Source organism: Candoia aspera, chromosome 2 (genome assembly GCF_035149785.1).
Source record: "Candoia aspera isolate rCanAsp1 chromosome 2, rCanAsp1.hap2, whole genome shotgun sequence".
Lineage (NCBI taxonomy): Eukaryota > Metazoa > Chordata > Lepidosauria > Squamata > Boidae > Candoia > Candoia aspera.
This window is the reverse complement of record NC_086154.1, coordinates 155,050,203-155,074,865: the sequence shown is the minus strand read 5'-3', so window position 1 is coordinate 155,074,865 and position 24,663 is coordinate 155,050,203. Positions and strand designations below refer to the sequence as shown.

Genomic DNA, 24,663 nt, shown 5'->3' with positions numbered 1-24,663 from the left:
CTATCATATCTGGACTGCAAACATTGGAAAACCACTAGATAGCTTGAAATAATTAGATGTTTCTATAGCTCTTTACAAGAATCTAGTAATGACATCTCAGTTTCTGCAGTTCAACTATGGTAGCTCTAATACTGTATTTCCTGTTTTAAAGTGTTGTCAATAGGAGAGCGGAAGAATTACATTCTAGTTATACATTTTAAGCTTGATTTTAGAACTGATCCACTTGCTTGATAGCTGTGAGCTTAGTTATTTACCCAATTAACTATTTTTAGGACACATAATCCAATCTTCAAAATTCCTCCCAAGAATTAACATGCTGAAAGTAGATGCAATTGCTATGTTCAACTTCAAACTGTAATTTGCATGGATCAACTTGGCAGTTGAAACCTGAATTTGGATTAGCCAAAAAACTGGTTACCTAGTTCCAAATAAATGTTTTTAACATCTTTAAAAGCAGAGGCCCATATCTTCATTCTTGGATCTAAGTTTTCCTTCTTTCTGTCTGAACACCCTATGCAAAAATAAACACACCTTTTTCTTCTTCCCTTCTATAGGCAAGCCCCAATTTTTCCTTCTATTCACAGAACCCTGGGTGCACATATTTGCAATTGCAATTCACTTTTGCAGTATTTGCAGAGGGTCATATGAACACATGTATTATTTAATACAGGCACATCTGACAGTTTCTACCCAAGGTGTGCTTTAGAATTGTTTCAGGCACCAGCAAGTTCTAATTAGGAGTTCATGATAGTACCCCAGGGATTTCACTTCTCTTGGTTGTTAACAGAAAGTCTGACTAATGTCCCATCCTTCTAAATAGCCCCCGCCTCCCAGAGTACAACTGAAAACACTCTAGACATTTTAAGGAAAATACAGCTCCCAGAAAGTTTGGAAAGTTCCATGATTAAGTTCAGTAAAGGGCTTGAAAATTCCAGGAATTTAGTGATAAATAAATCCAAGTACAAAATACTTGAAGTATTCAACTTTCTTCTCTCTAAATCAAAACAGTGGAATGAACACTGGTTTAACATGGATTTGATTATTTTTTAACACTTGTGCCTCCAGTATTCTAAGTGTTTGATATACTGTATATCAAAAGATAAAAAAGGTTAAAGTGCATGATACAAAATGAAAAAAAGGAGAGGGAGGGAGGGAAGGAAATAAAGCATTTGACTGAACAACAGCATTTCAGCCAATGTAAGGTGTGATCTTCCTTGGAGGAATGAGGTAGTCATAGGTAAGCATGTTGCTTGTCAGACTTTCAGACCTAAGCAAAACAGTAATCTCATGACATTCAATTATTGCAAGGAAGTGATATCATAACTCATACATAAAGAATTTGTTGAAACACACAATGTAATTTTTTCCATTAATACTGTCCCCACTTCCCCAAATATCAATACAATTGCAGGCTAAAAGGCATGCCAGAAAAAAAGCATTTTGGCAATCCTCTACAGTATTTCTTTAATAGTTTAATTTTTAATGGCTTTGCAGACCATTTCATAGTAAAATTTTAATGTAGAAATTACCATATAAGATGGTAAATACGCATGGATCTGACCTCAATACTATATTTACTTTAACTTTTGTTAAATGAGCACTGGGGGACTTCCACTGAAATATAGCTCCATCCTGATTCTGCAAGACTTATAAGTGAAGGCAAACTGGTTGTACTACAGTATTTTTTCCACAGCTTTTGTGGTTAGTTTATTGATTGATTGATTGATTTGATTTGATTTGTATGGCTGCCCATCTCACCTAAGTGACAGTTAAAAACAACAATCCAATTAAAAGTTGCTAAAATAGATTTCCCCTTCGGCACCTTGGAAATTCCTAGGTCAGCTGCTGCTAAATCCAAACCTACCTGCATGATAAATTCCTACAGTTAACAGAGAAAATAACTTTAGCTGACTCACATGAACAAAATAAGACACACATCAAAACAGAATTCCTAGCATTGTTTTTTCCAGTCTAATCATCTGTTACATATACAGATAACAGAGGGAAGTGCAAGGTTGGTCACAGCAGTGAAAGCTGTTCTAATAATGTAACAGATAAAGTGCCAACACTGTGCTACTTTCCCTCCTCCCCCATTCCATTTCTGTAAGATTTAGCTCTTTCTCTGAGGAATATTACAAAGGAACATGGAAACAAATAAGCAAATATTGACAGCAGGCTACATACATAGTCCTCCATTTGCTAAACTTCCACATAAGTCCTGCCTCTGTCCAGCTAGTCCAGATCTTTGAAACATCCCAACCAAGGATAAATCTTCGTGGATCTGTGACAAGTATGTCCTCCATTTTTCTCCCAAGTTTGGTGAATTCCTTGTAGAGGGGACACAGCCTGTTTGGATTGGCAGAGCTCCCTGGCACCAGCCAAAGGTATGAAGCTGCCTCATATCCAGAGAGAGGAAAGGCCCCAGGAATGCACATGCGTTCTTGTTCTCAGCTAAGACATTTATGCCAAGCACCAAGAATGGAGAAGACCAATGCTGCAGAGGGTTGCTACCAGGACATCTCTGAGATAAAACACAGACTTCCCTTTTGCCTAAGATGAAACAGAACAACTTGCCTTTTCCTCAGTCTCCTAATGGCGACAGTATCATTTGGGGATTAAGGATATTGCTAGGAGAGAGTTATGCCTCTTGTTTATACATTCCTTTCTAGACATGATGCCAGTGGATTTATACTGATCTTTCAACTCCCTTCTGATTCTTCCTCTGATTCACTAGGTGACCTCAAGACTTTCCCTTCTCTGTTTCTAGAGAATGTTCATGCTTACTTTTTAACTCATCACTTGGATTCTACTATTAGAGCATCTGTCTGTGCCCTGTAATTTTGTATTTTGTATGGCACAAGCAAATGTTTATTTACAAATCACTTTAACATTCTCCCTCTCTCAAAAGTGAGGAATGTACATCTGTAACTAACTTTCAAGCTCCAGAGATAGATAGATAGATAGATAGATAGATGATAGATAGATAAATGTGCCATTGAGTCATTTTTGACTCTTAGTGACCACATAGATAGATTTTCTCCATGACAATCTATCCCTAACCTGTTCTTTCAGGTCTCCCAATGGTGCACTTATTGCCATCGTAACCGAGTCCATTCACCTTGCTGCCAGTCGTCCTTTTCTTCTCTTTCTTTCTACCTTTCCCAGCATTAGAGCCTTTTCCAGAGAGCTGGGTCTTTGCATAATGTGTTCAAAGTAGGATAATTTGAGCCTAATCATTTGTGCCTCAAGTGAGAACTCTGGGTTGATTTGTTCAATGATCCATTAGGTGGTTTCCTTGGCTGTCTATGGTATTCTCAGGAGACTTCTCCAATACCAAAGTTCAAAGGTGTCAATACTCTTCCTATCCTGCTTCTTCAAAGTCCAACTTTCACTTCCATGGAGTGTCACAGGGAATACCTTGGCTTGCAAGATTCTGATCTTTGTAGGTATAGACACATCACAGCATTTGAGTATCTTTTCCAAGGCCTCACGGCTGCTCTACCAAGTCCTAGTCTGCAGCTTATTTCTTGACGGCTTGTTCCTTTACTGTTAATAATTGATCCTAAAAGGCAGAAGCTGTCTACCACTTTGATATCTTCATTGTCAATTCTAAAGCTGGTTGTTCTACCTGTTGCCATTAGAACCCCTAATTTTTTCCAGAGAGACCACTATGTGCTCTGGAGGATTCCATGACAATGTTTAAGACAGACATTTATACGATAAATTCTCCAGGCCTGCTAGGCATCTTGGATGACCACATCTTACTTTATAGAGGACAGTCCTCTGTCTGAACAGATGCAAATCCAGTTTAAAAATAATGAACCGTAAGAAGGAAGACCAAGATGCTGGAAGCCCCTGGATAATTAACTGAGCAGGCAAACAGATTATATGATGGTCATAGTCATCACACTATGTTGAGACTTTATGGCATTTTTATCTCTAAATTCATCTGAACATATAGATTACTACATTCAAAAATTATATATTAATGCAGCCACCATTATATTCTGTACTGAACATCCAAGGAATATGACATACAGGAGATGCATTTCAGAAGATCAGTAATGGTTAGCCATCTATCTTTCAGGGAATGTTATTCACCATTATTAATAGTCTCACACCTGAACTGCTTCTCAGGAGCGCAGAACTCTTAAAGAACAAAAAGATTTCTACAACACCACACAGGATCCAGCAGTGCATTTCTGAGGTTTCATGTTGCTTAATTGCTGCTTCTAGAGCATGGCCCTTCTAATCAATTGAGAACTTGTGCAGCCGGGATGGGAGCAGAGGAAAATGGCAAAGGAGGGACAGTTGTGCTTTGTGTTGGAGCCACAGTTTCCAGTCCTTCCTTAGGCATGAAAGTGGTTGGCTGGCCAGCCTTGGATTAGTCCCCATATCTGCAAATCTTGTGAACATTTAGAGTGATTTACATATAACTTTTAGCAGAGGTTATCTAGGGCTGATCTGATGTCACGCTACCTCTGCATCTGCTTTCAAGCTGTGTTCAGCTTTCAATTTCACCTTGTAAAAACAGTTTTCCTTTCACTGGAGGCCATGTGTGCATAAGGGTGTTCTTCCTCAACCACAAGGCCATGCTATTTTCTGCCTACTTTATCTATTGTAACACATAAAGCTTGTGCCTACAAAAATTCGGAATATGATCAGTTAGGTGGTCTAAATTCATTTGTCTGCTTTAGCTACATGCAAAGGTAACTTTATTTATTGGATTTAGATACCGCCCATCTCACTATGAAAGTAGGCGGTTTACAGATAAAAGATCATAAAAACCATTATAAAAAATACAAAAAATGCGAAGTTAAAAGAGAAAAACTGAAAAGGCAGAGAAAGCATCTTCAAACCACCAACCACCCCCAGGGCCGCCTACCACTCTTGGATCCCCAAGCTAGTTGGCAGCGCCAGGTCTTAACAGTCTTCCGGAAGGCCAGAAGAACAGGGGCCAACCTCACCTCTGGGGGCAATATGTTCCATAGGGCAGAAAAAGGTCTCCTCCTAGACCCTGCCAGCCAAATTTCTTCAGCTGACAGGGTCCGTAACACGCCCTTCCTGCCAGACCGGGTGGGACAGGTCGATGTAATTGGGACTTTAAGGAGCTTTCCTTTCTCTCTCCATACTACATATGGAAAACCAATGTGGATTCTTGAAAAGTCTCTAGGCTTCGCTATGTGAAGGCTGACTAAACTCCTTGTCCCTTACTACAGATCATCTTCCAAGCACCACCCAGTTTTGATGGGAAGATTTCGATACTAATTTAACTTGGGTCAAAGAACACTGGCCACAGTTTTGCTGTGCATACCAAACAAGACATGTACAAGTGGAAGCATTTCAATTCATCACAGCATCTTTTAAGAGTATTTCTTCTTCACTTTTTAATCACCCCTACTCTCCCTCATAATGTATACCCTCTTGGCCAGTCTTGACAATATACTAAAGCTGCCATCTAGGCTACTTATTTTTTAAAAATGCGTATTTTAAAAAACGTATTGTTCCCAAGAAAATATCATGGATGTATCCATGAAGATATCAGGAGGCAATCTCAACATGGAGGAGACTTCATCCATTTAGGAACTGTTCCTGTTCATTAATCATGGGTCTCATTGGTTTCTATGACTTTGGGAAAAGATGTGTAGAAGAGTATTCCATGCATACTATACATGCTTAGATCTTCATTGAACTGTTTTGGGCCTTCCCCATTTGATCATGATTTTTTTTTTTTGTACTTCAATAAAGATTTCTCCAAAGACTGCTGATTCCATTCTTGAGGATGAAGCTTTTTAGGCATAAGGGTTCATACCCTAAGAATAAGGGTACATCCAAGAAAGACCTGCAAGAAAATAGGCTCTATTCCTTATTTTCATATTCATGGTCAGCCAGCACTGACCCAATTGATTTCTCTCCCCATTTTTTAAAATTATGTCTTACTACTATTATTATACTTCTGCAAATATTCATGTTTTCATTCCCCTTTTTGGCATGAATGTTTTTAAAATTATACTCTGTGGAACACAAATGTATCTCAAATAACTTCAGGGTATTCTGCAAGCTGGTTTCACTCTGCCACCAAGGATTTCCTAGGCAGGACCTGTATCCTGAGCTGCGTAGAGTCACAGGCTAAATCCTAACTCAGTACCCACAACTAAATGGTTGGATATGCTGCAGTTTTTAAAAATCTATATTCCCAGATGTGCTACGGCTAACGATCATATTGAGAAATTGGAAATGTGGTATTATTCCAGATGTTGAGGAATGGTTGTTGGCAATATGATCTGTTTTGGAAAAGGCAGTATTTTTTACTAATCAAAGGATGCAGCAACAAGTGTTACTGTGGAAGAGACTTTGTGATACTGTACAATAATATTTTGTACTGATCATATTATAGTAGTGTATTCATTAGTAAACCAGTGACTATTAATAAGCATAAAATATAAGGTGGATTTTTTTCTTCTTTCTTTTTTTGTTGTTTGGGGTTGGCTGTTTTCTAATGTTTTTTTTAAAAAAAGTTTGCTTTGTTAATTGTGTATACATAAAATAAGAAAAAAGAAAAAAGGGCTCTGACTAAAAGATAGTAAGCTTAGTCCACCCCACCCAGATTTATAATCAATGCAATTAAGTGTAAGGGAAAATGTAGAGTGTTATCCAAACATTTTTTCAATATTTCTTTTAATCCTTTCCCCCTCTTTAAAAGAATCAGTCATGTATGCTCTTCATTTAAAAAAAAAAGTTTTTACAGTCTTGAGAAGATTAAGAAACATGGTATCAGAGGACTGGAGTCACTTTTGCCAACCCAGTACAGGAGGCATAGTCTGAAGGCCACTTGGCACGAGAGAGTTGGGTACATTCCACATATTCTTTGTATTGCTGAATACTGCTTGCTGCCATAACATCACATTTAGTTGCTGGTTTGTGAGGAATAATAATAATAATAATAATAATAATAATAATAATAATAATAATAATAATATAAAGGTGGGATAAAAAATAAATAAAATAATGGTAATAATATCTAATGAACAAATAAAGATCCAGGAGAGACCACTTAGACAGGAAAAGCCTGCAGCAACCTTGTCTCCCCCACCAATCAAAGCAGAAGTCCCCAGGCTTTTGCAACAGCCAGCCAAGAGCACTGGATGAGAGCTTTCTGAAAAAAACATGGTCAGAAGTTCAAGCATGGCATTACGCTTTCTTTACCTGCCTCACCAATAGCAAATGCTGTTTCCATCAAACCAAAGTCTTACCAGCGAACAGACCATACTGTTGTCGTACTGGCCAGGTCCAGATTCTAGTCCAAACTCTGAGTCAAATTACACTTGAGAGGAACACTTGCCCTTAGTTTCCTGATGCATGCATGCTGGTTTTTGCTCTTTAAATACCCAGCAGCTGCAGGAATTCACAATCTGAACCAAACTTTGACATGTGGAAACACTCTAATCAAGATCCTTCCCCAGCCGAACGAGAAGTCGCAGTAATAAACGTTTGCAGTGAAAAATATACAGGAGTCAAGGAAAGAGAGAAATAACCTCTTTTTTAGGTGTTAAAGCCTGATGCAGATTTCAGCTGCCTGCAGATACTTAAAAGGGCTTTAAAAGGGGTGGGGAAAACCTTTGGAAAATATTCATAATGGCATCTCCTGTAGTTTGATCTTGCTACATTGCTCATTCTAAGACATGGTGATGAAGCAGAAACAAACAAACGAATGAAAAAAATAGCACTGCTCTACTTCTATCCAGGGCTAGCTTTAGCTAAGGCTGAGTAGGTGCTGACCTAAGGCACCAAAGCTTAGGAGGCACCAATGCTGCCTCTCCTTCAGAATCATTCTAAAAATGCAAATCTTCACATTGGTGAGAGGTGGCACCATCAGTCCTGTCTCCTATCCAATGCCACTTCAGCTTGCAGACAGGAGATGTCACACTCAAATGCTTCTTTTTATCTTTCTCTTTAAACCAAAAAAAAATGGGTTGGTTGTTTGGGTTTGGAGGCAGTGGGGGGGGGGGAAGCAATCTCAATTTGTTCCCTGCGGTGTTAGATAAGAAGCCTTGTTTATTTGCTGTATCATGACAGAATGTTCAGAAGCATAAAATGGCAGAGTCCATTCTCTCACCTTAATCCACTGGATACGTAGACCAGGCTCCACTCTAATTTTATCCGTCTCTTTGCATAAATGAAGGGATGCTATTTTTTTCTTATTATGACAGACTTGAATTGGCATGCATTTAAACTTGAAAACATTCAGTTTCTGAAGAGTCTGTGCATAGTAGAGGGGCAGAGGGTCCAAGGAGGTCAAACTAAATTTAAAAATACCAAAGCAAATATACTTAGAGATGACAACCAGGAACAAATAAACCATATTATGAATCCTCCTTGGAGCAGATTCAGGGGATTTTATTCCCATTAAGTTTGTGGTGAGATGAATACTTGCAGGAATAAGATCTCTCTAGTGCAGTGTTTCTCAGCCTTGGGAACTGGAAGATGTGTGGACTTCAACTCCCAGAATTCCCCAGCCAGCCTTGCTTAAAGTTCCCAAGGTTGCTCTAGTGTGTCTCTTTCCCTCCAAATAATCTTGTTTACTTCTGTAAATGCACAAGGTGGTAGAGGCTCTTGGCATTCCCTTCCTTTCTTTTATGGGAAGAATAGCCAGTGTCCTCAGAAGTACGATTTTGAAATTGGGTGTGTTCAGATGGTTCATCCAGGAAAGGTGACAGAAGAGAAGCAGCCTCTTCAGGGGGCTGTGCAGGGCTGTAAGTGTGGAGGATGTTCTTTGTGGAAAAAAAAAACCCTGAGAGACTTAGTGAAAGCAAGCAATCCCATCTCCCTATGCCAAAGCAAGCTAGTTAGTTTTTGTCCAGATTTTAAAAAGAAAAATGAACAAAAAACGCCTAGCATGGAGATCTGCCCATCAAAGAGGCAGTAAGTTGGATCTGATTTACTTGGATCTGTGTGTCACTTTTTATCAAAAAAGCATGTGAAGTTATTGTGTGTAAGTAGCTGCCCTTGCCAGAAAAAGAGAATTGCAGCTCACAATGGGATTTAGCAATTGCAGTGCTGGAAAACAGCTATCCCCCTGCAGGTGCTGTTCACGTTGCAAGCCTAACTGGGTCGTTGGGTAGTTGGTGAAAACTGTGGACCAAGTCAATCTACGAGGGTTATACTTATCCCAGGTGTCGTTGGGGCTAACCCCCCTTTGAGGTCTCCCATCTGCTGTGTCATCTGAACAATTTATTGGTGGGTTAACTTTGCCTTGCTAGACGAAGTCCTAGAGTTGCCCCATGAAAACTGGGCCTCTCTAGACACTTCACCTGCTGTCATTTTGTTTTTAGTTGGTACATGTGTCCTGAAGACGTGCATGCTGGGAGCATGTGGCTGAAGTAAAGGGAGGTGGTAGTGCTTGATCTAAATTTCACAAAAACGGGGGGACAAATGGGATTGTCTGATATTCACAGGAAGAGAGTGGATGATTATGGAAGCCAAGAGAAGATAAGGATTCCAGGCCAGAAGCTCAGAAGGTTCTTGCCCCTCATTTTAATAAGTTGCAAAATGAGGACCCCTAACAAACAAAAAAGGAGATAGCAAATCAGGTTTCCAACTTTTCATACTGGCCTTGCGGTTTTGCTTTTAGCAGCAACTCCTAGCTGACCTTGGCTGATATTACAAAGCTAAACAGGGCTGGTTCTGGCTAGTATTTGGATGGGAGATCAACTGGGAATATCCCGGCGGTTGGCGAAACTGAAAAACATCCGAGAAGAAAGCAGTAGCAAGCAAACCACTTCCATAAAACTGCAGGGCTGCAGTCAGCAGGATTCAAAGTTGATTCAAGTGAACCTTTGGCTTTTTAAAGCTAAACAAGTTAATACTTTCCTCTATTTGCCTCCATGCCCACCCAAAAGGCTTTGTCCCATTACATGTGGCAAACTGTTCATAAAAGACAAAGGAGTAACATCAGCAGAGAGCAATTCTCAAGACAAGAAATTGGGAGTAGGATTGGAGGGTATGTGTGTAATGCTACATACTGATTTAAACAAACCAACAGGTTATTTGGCTAAAGTCTTTTAATAGCCTAATTACCTAATACACACACTGCGTTTTCTTTGCTTCAAGTGATGTTTCATTCGTTCCACATTCCTGCCTCCCACCTGTGCTGTTATTTCAGAGTACCTTAGGTCAGCCTTTCTCAACTTTTTGACCCTGGAGGAACCCTTGAAATATTTTTCAGGCCTCAGGGAACCCCTGCACGTTCAGGTTCAAAATATAGGTCAGAAGTTACAAAATTATTATATTCGTTTCATGGGTAGGCCTGTATATATGCATTAACAGGTTTCTTAAACTGAAAATAAAGGAACTTCTTTAATGTGAAGTTGCCCAAATTTGAAATAATTTTTTAAAATAAATCGTGATCTCCCAGGGAACCCCTAGTGACCTCTCTTGGAACCCTGGCTGAGAAACCCTGCCTTAGATGTTTTAGCCCAAGGAAGTTTCTCTTCCATGAGCCCATTTTTGGGAGCCTCATCTTGAAATAAGAAGTTGTTTGTGTGACACATGTCCACCTGAGGATTATCACGCTGAAGCAGGAACACCTTTGCTCCAGCCTCTTTGCTGGGAGATAATGAAGAAAACACAAATGTCAGTCTATGAAGCTGCCTAATCTTAATCATTCCATCAGCTGACATTTTCAACCTTTCACAAGGCTGAAATACTGTTTTGGATTTTTTTAAATTTTTTTTTGCAAGCCAGCAGGTCACAAACTCTTCAGAGCTGTCTCTTCTCAGGCAAGCAGCCTCTTCCCAGAACACCAGTCAAACTGGGGCCTCAGCTGCTTTGGGGGACTGCAAAAGCCTTAGAAGGAAGGCCAGTACTTGGCTTGCAAGTATATTTCCAAATAAAGTGGCAGACTAGTGCCAAGGTTGCTTTTCCCAGTGGTGTAATAAAAAATAAAACACTGGGGATGTCAGTCCCACAGCTAAGTTTTTGTAGCATTTAACAGATGAAACTGTGGACTTGTGTTCTCAAGGATCACTACCTAAGCTATAAAGAGGCTAAATGGGATTTAGCTACTCTCAGAGTTTCAGTCTGACAGCAAAAATAATATTTTTTGACAGCATGATTCTTTCCCTCTCCTTTTTTTTCTTCCACAGTAACAGCAAAATGAGTGCATTAAGCCTCTGCAATGTGGCCATCTTGCTTTTCAAACACCCCCCCCCCTTGTGAAAATCAGCATAAAAAGAACAAAAATGTCAGTGCAATCCATTACGGAGGGGAAAAAAATCTTAAAGGTGCTGCAGCCCCCAGTTGTAAAAAATAAAAAAAAGTACGTCTAAGTATCTTACTCCCTATTATATCTAGGATCACATTTACTTGAACGGGATGGTAATTTACTCTGCAGTACTTTGCTCTGTTTCTTTCTGACTGATTACAACATTTGTCCAGGAGAGTAATTTGAATTCAAAACTCTGGAGTGTGTACACTAAACTCTTTCTCAGATTAGGGGCCATACCATAACTTCCTGCTTTGTGACAGAAGGTGCGTCCAGCAATGCTGTATTATGGGAATGACCAAACCACATTTTTAGATTTTGTTTTTGTTTGGAAGGTTAAGGAGTTAAGCTGGTGCCTTACTTAAGATCTTACTAAATCTTAAGCCATTTGTTTATCCCTTTATCCCATCACAATGAGAAAAACCAAGCCAAGGGTTTTTAAGGGATGCACATGGGTGCCTTAAGCCAATTCAGGTTTGCTACCTGCTTTCATGGGGCTAATGGCAAAGTGATTCTTTATCTTTTCTCTTGCTGGAACACTAAATCCATAATGCCCTAAGCATACTGACCTTATAGTTCAGCGACATTTTCCCACAATTTCTCTGGAGGATCCTGTTAGCTGGGTTTTGAGTAATAGCTTGTTTTACTAGGTGAGGTCTGAAGGTTTGCTCTTTCCAAAGAAGAAGTTACTCTTTCTGAATCTGCAGAAAATATCTATGAAGGGCAAATTTCAGGTCTTTCTGGGAGCAAGATTTCTTTGCATTACCATTTTGCATTCTTTCTGAGCAAAAGTTAGTCCTAAAGGGAAAAAAGTGGCTGAGTTGTGGGCCTCTCTGGATCAGTCAATAACCTTGGAAAGAAAAGCTTGAAGATCAGTACAGTAACAGACTTACTAGTTGACATAAAGAAAAAAATAGTAGAAACCACCTTTAGGTGAACTGTTAATGGGTTTCCATAAAAAAAAAATCCTGCTTGGGAAAGTTGGTGCTTGAGATAGAAGGAACTGACAAAGGAAAAATAATGATCTCTCTAAAATTTTACTTCATTTACTGTATTCTGGGAAACTACATTTTATTAGAACATGCCTCTGGATACCTTGGAGAATGTCTATATACAGTACTTAACACTTTGCCTAAGTATTTAACCAAGATTTTTCCTGCTGAAATAAACAATTTGGCATTTATTTCTTCAGCAATATAAAGAGACTCTTAGATAATACACAGACACATCTGATGTTTCCTGCGATTAGTTTACACAATACTGCAACATACAACACAAACTAAATAAAGCACAACTATTTGAAAAACACATTAAATCATAAATTGTGGTTTCAACCACAGTAGCTGGGTTCATACAACATACGGAACTTCAAACAAGCAGACTATATTTTGGCGTAACATGTTATGTATACTTAGCATGAAATGTATAATTCAGCTGTAGTTGAGGTTCCAAAATAAAATGCAGTTTATAATACATTTAAGCAAGAAACTTAAATGAGAACTCTGCAGTTGTTGTTGTTATTATTCAGTCTAATAAGGGGCTTCTCTACAACAATCTATTTTTAAATAAAGAAAACCATCCAAATCATGAATAATTACAGTATGATCTTGCAGGAAGAATACACGATTTTAAGACCAGCTTAGACAAAATAAGCAGAATGATGGAATAAAATCTATCAGTGCTGCTTGCCAGTTTGGTCAGAAAATATGTAAGACATTCAGCCTTCATAGTTTGTCTTATTTTCCACTTTTCTTTGAAACAGGCACTATTTGGAGCAATAAAGATAAATGTTTACAGTAAACATATCTCCTACATCATTTATACTGCAGGGCCTTTTGTCTTGGAAAACACCATTGCTGAGATCCAGGGTAGGATATGAAATAAAAATATTAGCTGAGACAGCAATATTGAACTATGGGTTCAGCAAAACTAGCAAAAGATATATCTTGCCTATAAACCAATCAACACTGGAAACTTTTTTCCTAGTCTACCATAACTCCTAGACAGAGAGACTGATTACTGTACTAAATTAATATATTCAGGTAATATAGAAATATCCATAATGTTATTGAAAGGGATAAGTGTATATTTAGAAAAACAAATTTGGAAAATTGATTACAAAGCGTGGAGTGACCTAGAACTTTCACACATGCTATTTCCTATGATTAAAATAGAAGATTTCTATTGCTACAGGGACTTGCCATTGTATCTCCCACATGCATACATGCTGACTAGGAATTTGCTCAGTGTTGAAATATGTGGCTAGTTATTTTTTTAGTGATACTAAAGAGAAAGAGAAGAAAAAGGTAAGGTGTTGTCTTTTTTTATCCTCTCCGTTGCTATCTGTGCCTTATTCTGTGGCTATTTACCCTTCCTTTTTTCAAAACAATAAAAGAATATGTGCTCCCCAATATACAGACAGTGCAGAATGGAGTGGAGTGTTTTTTAAAGTCAGGGTGAGACAGAGTCTCCATCCTCCACAAAGCACTGGTTCCAAAGTACAGTTCAGCACATACACTTCTACAACAAATTGAACTTCTTTATTTTGATAGAGTAATTTTTAAACTGTACTGCATGTTTACTTAATCCTTCCTCATACATTTCCCCCTGTAATCATTAGTAGCTTTTATTTTTAGAGTGCGTAAATAACTGCAGTTAACATGTGGTGGTGGTACAGGTGTGAGAGAGAAAAACTTGTCTTTTAACCTTGTCAGCAGTAGATTTGAAGCATTTTAGATTGGATCCAAGACTTCATCTTAAGAATAAAGCAGTTGAAATCCTTGGAACTTCAAATCATGACTAAATCAGTATCCTGATCAGCTCTCTTTCTCTGTATCATCCAAGTCTGGCAAGTCTGTGCAGCCACTTAACTGCTGCCAGATGAGAGCCAATAAGCTGAATCCCAGCAGAGCTTCTTGCCTGGGAATTTAGGAAGGTCCCTATGATGCATGGGGTTGCAGGTTCAAAGCCTTCAAAGCTACTGAGACACAGCTGGCTTCCATAGCAAGGAAAACTTTTTTCCAGCTCTGATAATTCACAGCTGTGACTGGTCCTGGGCAAGACAGCAGCATAGCTACTAAGGCAGTGCACATTTCAGTAAAGCTTGGAATAAATGCTTTGGGTTTCACACAGGTGCAGCATCTTTGTGCTGTTCCTTAAAGCAACCCATCTTTTGCCAGTCCCTGAAAAAGAAAAAAACAGTTGTCAATCCCATTAAAACCTATGTGATTCTTAACGCAACTGCTACTTTTATTTCAAGGCTCACAAAGACGCCCAGGGGAAAAAAGACAGACTGTTTTGATGAATAAATGAGAGGTGACGTGCTTGCACAGGGTCTGAAGAATTTCATCCAAATAATTTCTGGATTGTGCAGAGCCTTAATGGCTATAGTCAAGATAAGATTCTTGCAATGTGCATATGTGGATTGCTTCTGAGATTGGCCTGAAAACTATAAAAGCCAGTTTGGTCTAGTGATTAAGGCACCAGGCTAGAAACCAGGAGGCTGTGAGTTCTAGTCCCGCCTTGGGCATAAAAGCCAGCTGGGTGACCCTGGGCCAGTCACTCTCTCTCAGCCCAACTCACCTCACAGGGTCATTGTTATGGGGAAATAGGAGGAGGAAGGAGAATTAGGTATGTTCCCCACCTTGAGTTATTTATAAAAATAATAAAGGTGGGATATTAAATAAATAATTAATAAAGCTGCACCATCATAGCTAGAGTGCTAAAGGGAAGCAATCTATTGTAAATATGTATACCTGCTCTGAAAGAGTGTGCTAGTGTGCTGCTGACCTATGTTCCAAACGTCCATGCTGACATAGAGAGCTTTACCCAGCTAGGGCCCTGGATGCCTGGTGGCTTGCATTCTTTCTTACACAGTACCCAGTCATTAAGGTCTGATGGGGATGCCCACTGGATGGTGTGACATTTGCCAAGAATTCACTAGGCAACAACCTGTAAAAGGGTGTTTTCTTTACAAGCATCCAGATCTGGGATTCCTTCTTTGATGTTTACAACTGAAGCAAAGCCTTGAAAAGATCCAACACCAACTAAAATGCTCATCCAACTTTTAATTGAATATATGCTGTTTTTTGTTGTGATGGCTCTTGCTATACTGATTTAGTATATTAACAGCTGTATTATTTCAACCATATTCTAAGTTCCTGCCTTCAGATTAACCAGATAAACTTCTCTTCTTGAAATCAGTATTCCACTTCATTTAAGCCTAAATACAATCCAATATTGATCCATTATTGCTTTCAATGTATTTTCTGTTTCCTTGATTATGCATATGGGCGGTTCTGGACTATAGTGATTATAGTATTAATTATACCCTTTTAAATTCTTGTACTTAAAATTCTTGTAATTCTCAGAAGTAATGAAGTCCATCAAATGAGATGGCACCACATCATGCTTGTGAATGGATCTTTGTTTACTCTTTGGTTTAATATTCCAAAATACTTTGTTTCTCTCTACAGCTAGCACAGAAATATGATCCCCAGCGGGAACATGAACTGCGACAATGGATTGAGGAAGTAACAGGGAAGCGCATTGGAGCCAACTTCATGGAAAGTCTGAAAGATGGAGTCATCCTGTGCGAGTAAGACAACACAGAGGGAGCGGGAAGCTTGTTCCCCAAAGACTGAGGGTGGACAAAGGGGGCTTAGTGCTACTTAGACAGTAGTATTAGGTAGCCCACAAAGGACTTGACATAGTATGCTTAACCTATTCAGAAAAGAAAATGCTTGCACTCTTCCCCCTGGTTTCACAGCATTACCTCTTTTAATTCACATTAATTTCATTAATGACCATCTTTTTATAGATGGGCATTTTCAGATATATGGGGGGAGGAAAAGAAATAATGTATCTCCTTTTAAAAAAATATGTCTGTAAATGTCTGGGGAGGAACATTTTTATTGATATTTACAGCCCATCCTATGCCAAAGGCTCAACAGTTTTGTGAAAGACAATGTATGACTTGCAATATAGATAATTTGAAAAGAAACTTGGATAATAAAACAAGATTTAACAAACTAAATACTTGGCTCCCCTGTACTCATACTCTTTATACCTAAGTATCATCCCCAAATCCAAAGTAATGGAATTAAGGATGCTTTAAATTTAAGAAAGAGGATTGAAGCACTTCGCTTTTGGTGTCTTAGACATAATGAAATTCATCAAGCATGGATTTTTTTTTCTGGTTATTTGGCAATTCTATTTACCATCTCAGCCAACTGGCAGAAAAGCAGATGTACCACTGTTTTCCATTATACTGCATTTGTTTTTATTACTATGAATATTAAACAATTTAAACATTACCAGTATTTGTACATACAGGTCTAAGACTATAATGCCAGCTCTTTATGTTCAAAGCAATCTCAAAATATTTGTAGTAATCACTGAACAGAGATCCAACCTCATCCCCTAATTTTTTTCTTTGTTCAATTAAAAAAAGCATCTTTGAATCTGTATAAAAGAACTGCCCTCTGGGCATTATTATCTAACTTATCCACCCTTGCTAGATGTGTAAATAGCCAACTTCTGTTTCTCCACATTCTGTCTCTCACACACTTATGTGCAGGTTAATGACCACAATAAACTCATTCATTCTCATTCTCATTCTCACACACACACTCACATATGGCTTTCCTTGTCCTTTATAATATGTACTTCTGTCTTCCATTAATATTCTGTTCAGTTGCCACTTGGTTCCATCAAGAATCAGGACTGAAAAAATCTCCTAAACTGCCTAATAAAGACACTGTGCTTTTTTGGAGACCAATTAATGAGGAGCTTGAATAATAAATTATATGATTTCTACTTGTTTGCAGCTTTTAATATACTTAATTTTTAGTGAATGCCTGGGGTTTTAAAACTGAGATTACTGGGCTGCACTGGGTCTTTTTTGAAGATGGAAAAATAGTACAATTTTCTTCTAACTAACCAGTTCTTACTTGACTACATTCCATGGACAAGCACGGATAAGTATTTTTGTTTGGACAGAGATAACCTTTCAGTAGGAAAAAGCATGCATATTGCCACTTCTGAATTACATGGTATTCTTGCATCAAAGTAAATATGCAAAAGGAAGTCTACATGCAGAAATAAAGTACTGTACCCCATACACCTTGGGATAAAATTCCCCTCTTCCCCTCTCTTTCAGACTTATCAACCAACTCCAACCTGGATCTGTGAGAAAAGTGAATGAATCTACCCAGAACTGGCATCAGGTACCATTCTCTCTTCTCTGTTCACTAATTCGTGTTAGTCTTTCAAAATTTCAAAATTCTGCTTTTGTAAGTAGGGCAAAAACAGTAAGCCAGATTCTACATGACAAGTCTTCTACACCATCTATAGATGTTAAATTCTTCTTCCTTGAAGCCTGCCTGAATGTCCACACCAGTGTTACCTTTGTATTATTAAGAAACTTTTACTAAGGTTCATGAAAGAGGTTAGCATTGTGACAGCCGGAAGTAACTGAGCTCTTCTCTTTGCTACGTAGCTGTTTGCTACAAATAGTAATGGATTGGTAATGTAATGAAAGAAATATCTCAACTAAAATAAAAAAGGTTAAAGAAGAAGTGAGCTATCAACAAATACAAATGCATTGGACAGAAATAAGTAGCCATATTCTATATTCTATTTCAAAGCTTGTGAGCAAAAATGTGCAACCAAACACTCTGGGAGGAAGACTGGCTGATAGGGAAGGATGCATTTGGGAGTATGAAGACTAGTCGATGAGGAACGACCTGAACTCCCTTCTCTGCTTCTTAGATCCAACTGCTCCCTCTCAAAAGTAGCTTTTACCTCCAGAGTTCTGCTATACATGTTGGTGTGCAAGTGGAAGTTGGTGTGGCTGTTTTGATAGTAGATATTTAGAGGCACAGGGTAAATACCAAACAGGGCTCAACAATAACATTCATCTTTCTACCTTCCCATCTTTTTACTAGCTGCCACATCTTTGCTGACTCTAAAAAGAGGAGGAAACACTTCTGGCTCATCAGTCCATTCATTACTAGAAGAGCTATGTAGTCTTTATGTTTGCCATTGTACCTAATCCAATAGACTGTTTCATGTCTTGTTCAGATTTGATTCTGTGGATGGCTATAATTTTTTCTCCCCTTGAGCTAAAAATGAACTTTGAGGTAGTACTAAACCAGTCTTCCCCACCTTGATGCTCTCCAGACATGCTGGAATTACAGTTACATGCTGGAGGATACCATATTGGGGAAGACTGCCATAGACCTTTAAATGCCATCATCCACTTGTTAGGAGAACCATTGTAAAGGAAACCATTGCCTGAAAAAGGCTCAGTAAATGATTAGTTGACTCTACTGTTTTGCAGCTGGAAAACATTGGCAACTTTATTAAGGCTATCACAAGATATGGGGTGAAACCCCATGACATTTTTGAAGCTAATGATCTCTTTGAAAATACAAACCACACCCAGGTCCAGTCAACCTTGATTGCTTTGGCTAGCATGGTAAGCAGATTTTACCCATTTTTTCCTCAATGAAACCTGTATGATAGTGTGAAAGTGTTTCATAGATATTATCCCAATAATCTAATATTGGATAACATGATCACCATATTGCAAATGTGGGGGGAGGCCAAGAGGACAGGGTGGCCTAAGATTATGTTTAAAATGAGAGTCTCATAGCTAACTCTTCATTGCTAGAAGAACATGCCTGGCATAGTGCCCTTGATATTCCTTGTTGGTCTATATCTCTTTCTCCAGAGGAATTATACTGATGGGCAGGAGAAGCCTCATTTCAGTATGTACAGCTAATTTCTACCAAGAATCCTTCCCAGAATTTTACATGCCAGCAGTAAGCCCTGAACTATAGAAGTACTAAGAACAAGTATAGAATCTTTTTCCTTTGTAAGCTCAGCCTGATCTTACATACTTAGAATGAAGGTGCTGAGATTTCAGATTGGACATCATGGAAATGCCTCAAGGAAATAATTTGCAGAGTTAAGTGCTGAGCCCCAGGGTTTTTGATCCAATTTGGAGTGCAGTAAGCCAGGAGGTTTAAGGCTGGGGGTGGGGGTGGGGGTGGGGGGGGGACTTCCTGTTACTCTCAAGTCAAATGCAAATCAGGACCTGCCTCATTCTGGGCAAAATACTGAAGGGAAACATCTGATAGGATTTCTGATTCTTGTCACACCACAGGCCAAGACAAAAGGCAACAAGGTGAATATGGGAGTGAAATATGCTGAAAAACAACAGCGGAAATTCCTGCCTGAAAAGCTGAAAGAAGGAAGGAACATCATTGGACTGCAGGTGTGTGGCTTCAGTCACAGCAATTGTTTCCCCAAGATACAGATATTTTGTATCACTGTCTGCAGGGAATAATTTAGGATACCTTGCTATACATTCAAAATTATAGTTTTTTTGTGCAAATGTGTACTGTGGCCAAATATATAATCAGTGTAGCACTTCCACATGAGCACTTTCATCCTTCTGCCCAAATTTACTGAAACAGTTTGAGATTGATCTGCAAAGTTTCTCACCATAGTCAACCTTGAAATACTGAGGACCAGACAATGCTTCCCCCAGCCAACTAATTGCAGAGGAGACAAAATGGTGCCAAACCAGTGTGCCTGCTATTCTTAGCTCATTAGGTGCTAGACTAATACAGCAGGATGCCCACATATGGATCAGCCAGGTGTGCATTAAGCAGTCAGAAATGCTGATGAGAACCATGAACAAACCACTGAAAATTGCAAGAGGGAGAGGAACAATAGAAATTCCCTCCCATCTTACACAGCAGGGAAAGAAAATTGGATGTTAGCAGCCCAATTTCCCCCTCCAAATAGACAGATCCACAAGCTGTTGCTGGAAAAAAAAAAAAACCCAAGCAGCAGCAGGGATGCTTTGCAGCCCATTGCTTAGGGAAGAGAAGAAGAAAACAGATACATTTTTGTCGATTTCATCCGAGAATTGAAACGATTTACTGTAAGCTGGAATCAGAGTGATGTGATTTGTTCAGTCATAGGCACCAAAAATATAGAAGCAATTGCTGTGAAGATATGCCTGTAAAGCTCTTAAGTCACTGCTATTTAAGGGCCCATTGAGTGCTAGTGATATCTGCAGGATCGAGCCCCTTTTGTCAAATTGACAAAAGCAATGTTGTTTTGTAGGCTCCACCACTTAGAGGCATGCATGCGACATTTCAATGATGTGCAAAAGGAGTAGGGTTGCAGTGTGATGCTACTTGCATCATTCTGACCCTTGGCCCCACTCTAAATGCCATTGATGCTATGCCAGCTGAAGCCTGGAGCTGGGATAAGACAAGAATTTCTGCCAACAGACTGGAAACGTATCACTCACAAACCCTTCAGTGCTTCATCACTGGAAACATATTAGTATTTTACATTGCAGCTGAGCTAGAAATTAACAGGCTCAGCTGGCAGATGAAGACAGTGGTGTAGGATATTTAATTCTGGAAAGAATTCAGAAATGGTACAAAGACTGTGTGTGAAGTGCCCTCAGTTCCATTTTATTCCATCCCTGATCTTTCCTCATGCATTTCACTAAAACTGGCATCTTGTTGTCTTTCTACGTATTTATATTTGCCAATGTGATCTTTGCCAGATTGTTCCCAAAAAATTATCTCTAGGAATGTCATTAGTGCTTTGAACAAGAGTTTTTCTGCAGCATTATAAACACTGCTGAATAGGTAATGGAAACAGAAGGCATAAAAATGGCTAATTCTTCACTTGTGATTTACAGTGATACTATAAAGCTGTCTTCACACGGAGTATTTTGATACCACAGTCATAGCTGAGTGGTGTTGTAAGATGATATAAATCACTAGTGAGAAAATGGCCCTGGAAAGGCCTAAGTGACAGAATGAAGTGGGAGCTTTCAACCTATTCATGAAACAGAAACTTGGCAAAGACAGAATGATGAGTCTAACTGTCAATACTGCATTCTTCTTAGATGGGCACCAACAAGTTTGCCAGCCAGCAAGGCATGACAGCATATGGCACGCGTCGACACCTCTATGACCCAAAATTGGGCACAGACCAACCTCTAGATCAGGCCACAATCAGTCTACAAATGGGAACCAACAAGGGGGCTAGCCAGGTAAGAAATTTGAATGGAGAAAATGGGTTACTGGGATTGTTTTGATACTCTTACCTCTATTCTTTCCCTTATTCCTCCACTGGAACACCAACAATTTATTGACAGGAGAATTACCATGACTGCAGAGTGTAGCAGACACACTGCTTCCACTATAGCAGAGTTTCCATGGAGAAACAAAGGAGATAGTGAAAATCTTGAGAAAAGCTTGAGATAGAATGAAGCACAATGATTTCTGCATCTATGGAGACTTACTTAGATAATACTAGGCTCTTCCGAGTTGAAGACAAACAGGTGCTTCAGAGCACATGGCTCCTGTTTGCAAATCCTCAAACAAAGTAAGTCTCTTCCATGCAGCAACTCCAGCGTGGATGCTTTAAGAAGCCACAGATAGGTGCTATGCTCATGTCCTTGCATGCTCCAAAGCACCTGTCTGCCTTTGACTCTGAAGCACTTCAGATCCTATAGCCATTCATCTACATGGCTAGGAAATTCCTAAGGGTTTCAGACATACAGTATTACTGTGTGAAACTAGGTTTAACTATGTTACTGGAGCACTTTTATATAGCTTGTTTCCAGCTTTTATGAAAAAAAAACCCTCATATTTTTTGAAAGGTAGAGTTTCTGTTCTTTTTTGTTTGTACATTATCATTTAGCTTGGGAGCACATGATCGCTTGGCTTTCTAAAAACATGTGAACTGAAGCTGAAGCAAGTTCAAGCTAGGCAAAGACCATTATCTCAAGATAGGTTTGACATAAACAAGTCCTGGCTTCTTCTTTCCTCTAAGAGTAGGTACTTCTAATCTCAAAATGTCCATTTTTAGCTCCTAAAGTTCAAGATAAAGTAAATAAATTGTTGAAGTACGCTAGAAAGCAAATTACGGCATTTTGAGGTGTGTCACATTAGAAAATAAGTATCTTGGAAGGCAAAGAGAAAAAGAAAGCCAGATTTTTTCTTTGGATGGTATATTTGGATTTTCTTCAGCATGGAAGTTTAGTAATCATGCTAAATACTAACAGGCAGGGGTATGTGTATGTGTGTGTAGATCACGTATCAATTATTCCACCCTTTGCAAGCTTTCTCCAAGTAACTACTTTTTACGTTTCTGTTCTTCCCCTTCTTTCCTCTACTTCACCCACCTCAGGCGGGCATGACAGCTCCTGGAACAAAGCGACAAATCTTTGAACCCACCCTTGGCATGGAGCACTGCGACACCCAGAATATTTCCCTGCAGATGGGCAGCAACAAAGGGGCCTCACAGCAAGGCATGACTGTGTATGGGCTGCCGCGGCAGGTTTATGACTCCAAGTATTGTCTCACACCCACCTATCCCATAATTGGAGATGAGGAGGACCAGTACAACCACAGTCATCATAACTTCTACAACTCTGAATAGCCAGCAGGAGTCGTGGGACAGATATAAAATAGAGACACCAGCACTGCAAGGCGCTTCCTAAAAGATCCATCGTCAAGTGGTTATTTTCACCCAGGAATATAAGAAGATTCAGACAGTTCCCTAAATTGCTAACTGCTCACTAAAGACTCCTTAAGCCATGCCAGAGCCAGGCTTCCCCATCACTGAGCCTTAAAGCTTCACCTTGATATCCTTCACGCTTTATTTGACTTATCAACTACTGTCACTGCTTTTGAGCATGCACTAATATGGCTCAAAACCCTCAGGATGGAAGGTCAAATAATAAAAGCAGTAGGCTGAGAGAAGTAGAAACAAGAGAATGAGTCCTCTTAATTTGGCTTCTCAATTGAAAAAAAGCCCTGGCTGCTGTCAGTCTTATTTCCCAGTGCCATGTGCCAGGTGCTGCTACTGTTTTGGATCAATGCAGAAGCAGGCAATGAAGGTACAACTTCTTTGGTAAATTATTAGCTCCTGCACTCCATTTTGTATTCATTAACAGGACAAGCCACTTTTCTGACCTGCTTAGGTAAAAAATAGCAAATTCTCCATATGCTAACTTTGCCAGAGGCTCCAATCACTTCTCTTTCCTACAACACACAAAATTTGTGCAAGAGCACTGGCAACCTGAGCCAGCCATTGACTTCTTGGGAAGCAAACAAGTTATGTTGTGGTAGAAAATGTGTATGGGTGGAGAGTGATTGCTGGAGGCTGGACACACCAGCTAGGCAACCAAACTAGATTGGCTATGCCCATAAATATACCTTAAGATCTGTAGATATCCAATAACAGATCATTTGGAAAGGATGGCAGAATACCAATTTGCAAATTTAAACCAAGCCTCTTCAATTTCTACCTTTGCAGGCAGAAACTCTGTCAGGAAATTGAACAGCTAGCTGCCAAAGAATACAAGCTTCCCTGCAAAACAAAAGGTTTAACCCTTTTTAATTCTTCGTCTAGTCCTTTAACTGCATAAACTTGCTTCTATGTTACATATAGGTATGTCTTGGCGATATACAACTGTTTCTTTGTACTTGCCTTACTTACCTCTCATTAGTCAGCATGCCACTACAGTACCTCTGATCTCATTCATTCCACTCATACCCACACACATATTACTATGCAGTAAATAGTAGAAGTTTGTGTATCTGCATACAATCAAGGAAAGAATTTAAAGGTATGGGTAACTGGGTAAAACTAACAGTAACATAGGTTATGCAGGAACCCAATTTATTTTTAAAACATTCTTCTCCTGATTTATGTAAACAATCATGTGCCTTGTGCAAAGACAGAATCATGTACCATAAAGCCAATACTTCGTGAAGATCAAAGTCTGAGTTATAAGCCTAACACATACACACCTCACTAATCTCACTAAGATTCACTGGTACTTGCCTGTGCATCTAGCTGGGTTTAGAGAAGGACTATCATTTGATTAGAAATAAATCATAGTTGATTAATTATAGAGGTTTTAATCAATTCAATTTGTATACATTCAGATATAATATCACAACTGTTCTGAAAAAAATTGCTCAAAAGAGGTACTTTCTCCTATGTAAATGCAAAAGACTATAAGGAGACATTTGTTAGATTTCTATCCTGCCTTTTCTCCGGGAACTCAAGGAAGCACACTGTACGTAGCATCCTTTCCTTCAATTTCTCCCACAACAACATAGACCTGTGAGGTAGGCTGGGCTGAGAAAGAAACTGGCTCAAAGTCACCGGAGTGAGCTTCTGTGGGCGGGGGTGTTCCTACTCCAACACCTAGAACACTACATCACATAGGTCTCACTTTTTGCTGCCCATGAATCTGTAATTATGCATATTAAAACATTTTTCTATTAACTGATCACAATTTTGTTCAATTAGATTAATAATCTAAACTCTGCACCTGTAGTTCA

General features: G+C 39.2%; 1 protein-coding gene across 1 annotated transcript in view; it reads left to right on the top strand.

Moving 5' to 3' along the window:
- Window positions 1–23,085, top strand: part of CNN1 (calponin 1) — a 28,649-nt gene extending 5,564 nt beyond the window's left edge. The window contains exons 2-7 of the mRNA XM_063294463.1: window positions 15,739–15,860; window positions 17,424–17,490; window positions 18,606–18,743; window positions 19,434–19,544; window positions 21,207–21,353; window positions 22,496–23,085. Of these exons, the coding sequence (XP_063150533.1) occupies window positions 15,739–15,860; window positions 17,424–17,490; window positions 18,606–18,743; window positions 19,434–19,544; window positions 21,207–21,353; window positions 22,496–22,747 (837 nt within the window). The 3' untranslated portion in view covers window positions 22,748–23,085. The remainder of the gene's footprint in view (window positions 1–15,738; window positions 15,861–17,423; window positions 17,491–18,605; window positions 18,744–19,433; window positions 19,545–21,206; window positions 21,354–22,495) is intronic.
- Window positions 23,086–24,663: the final 1,578 nt, after the last annotated feature.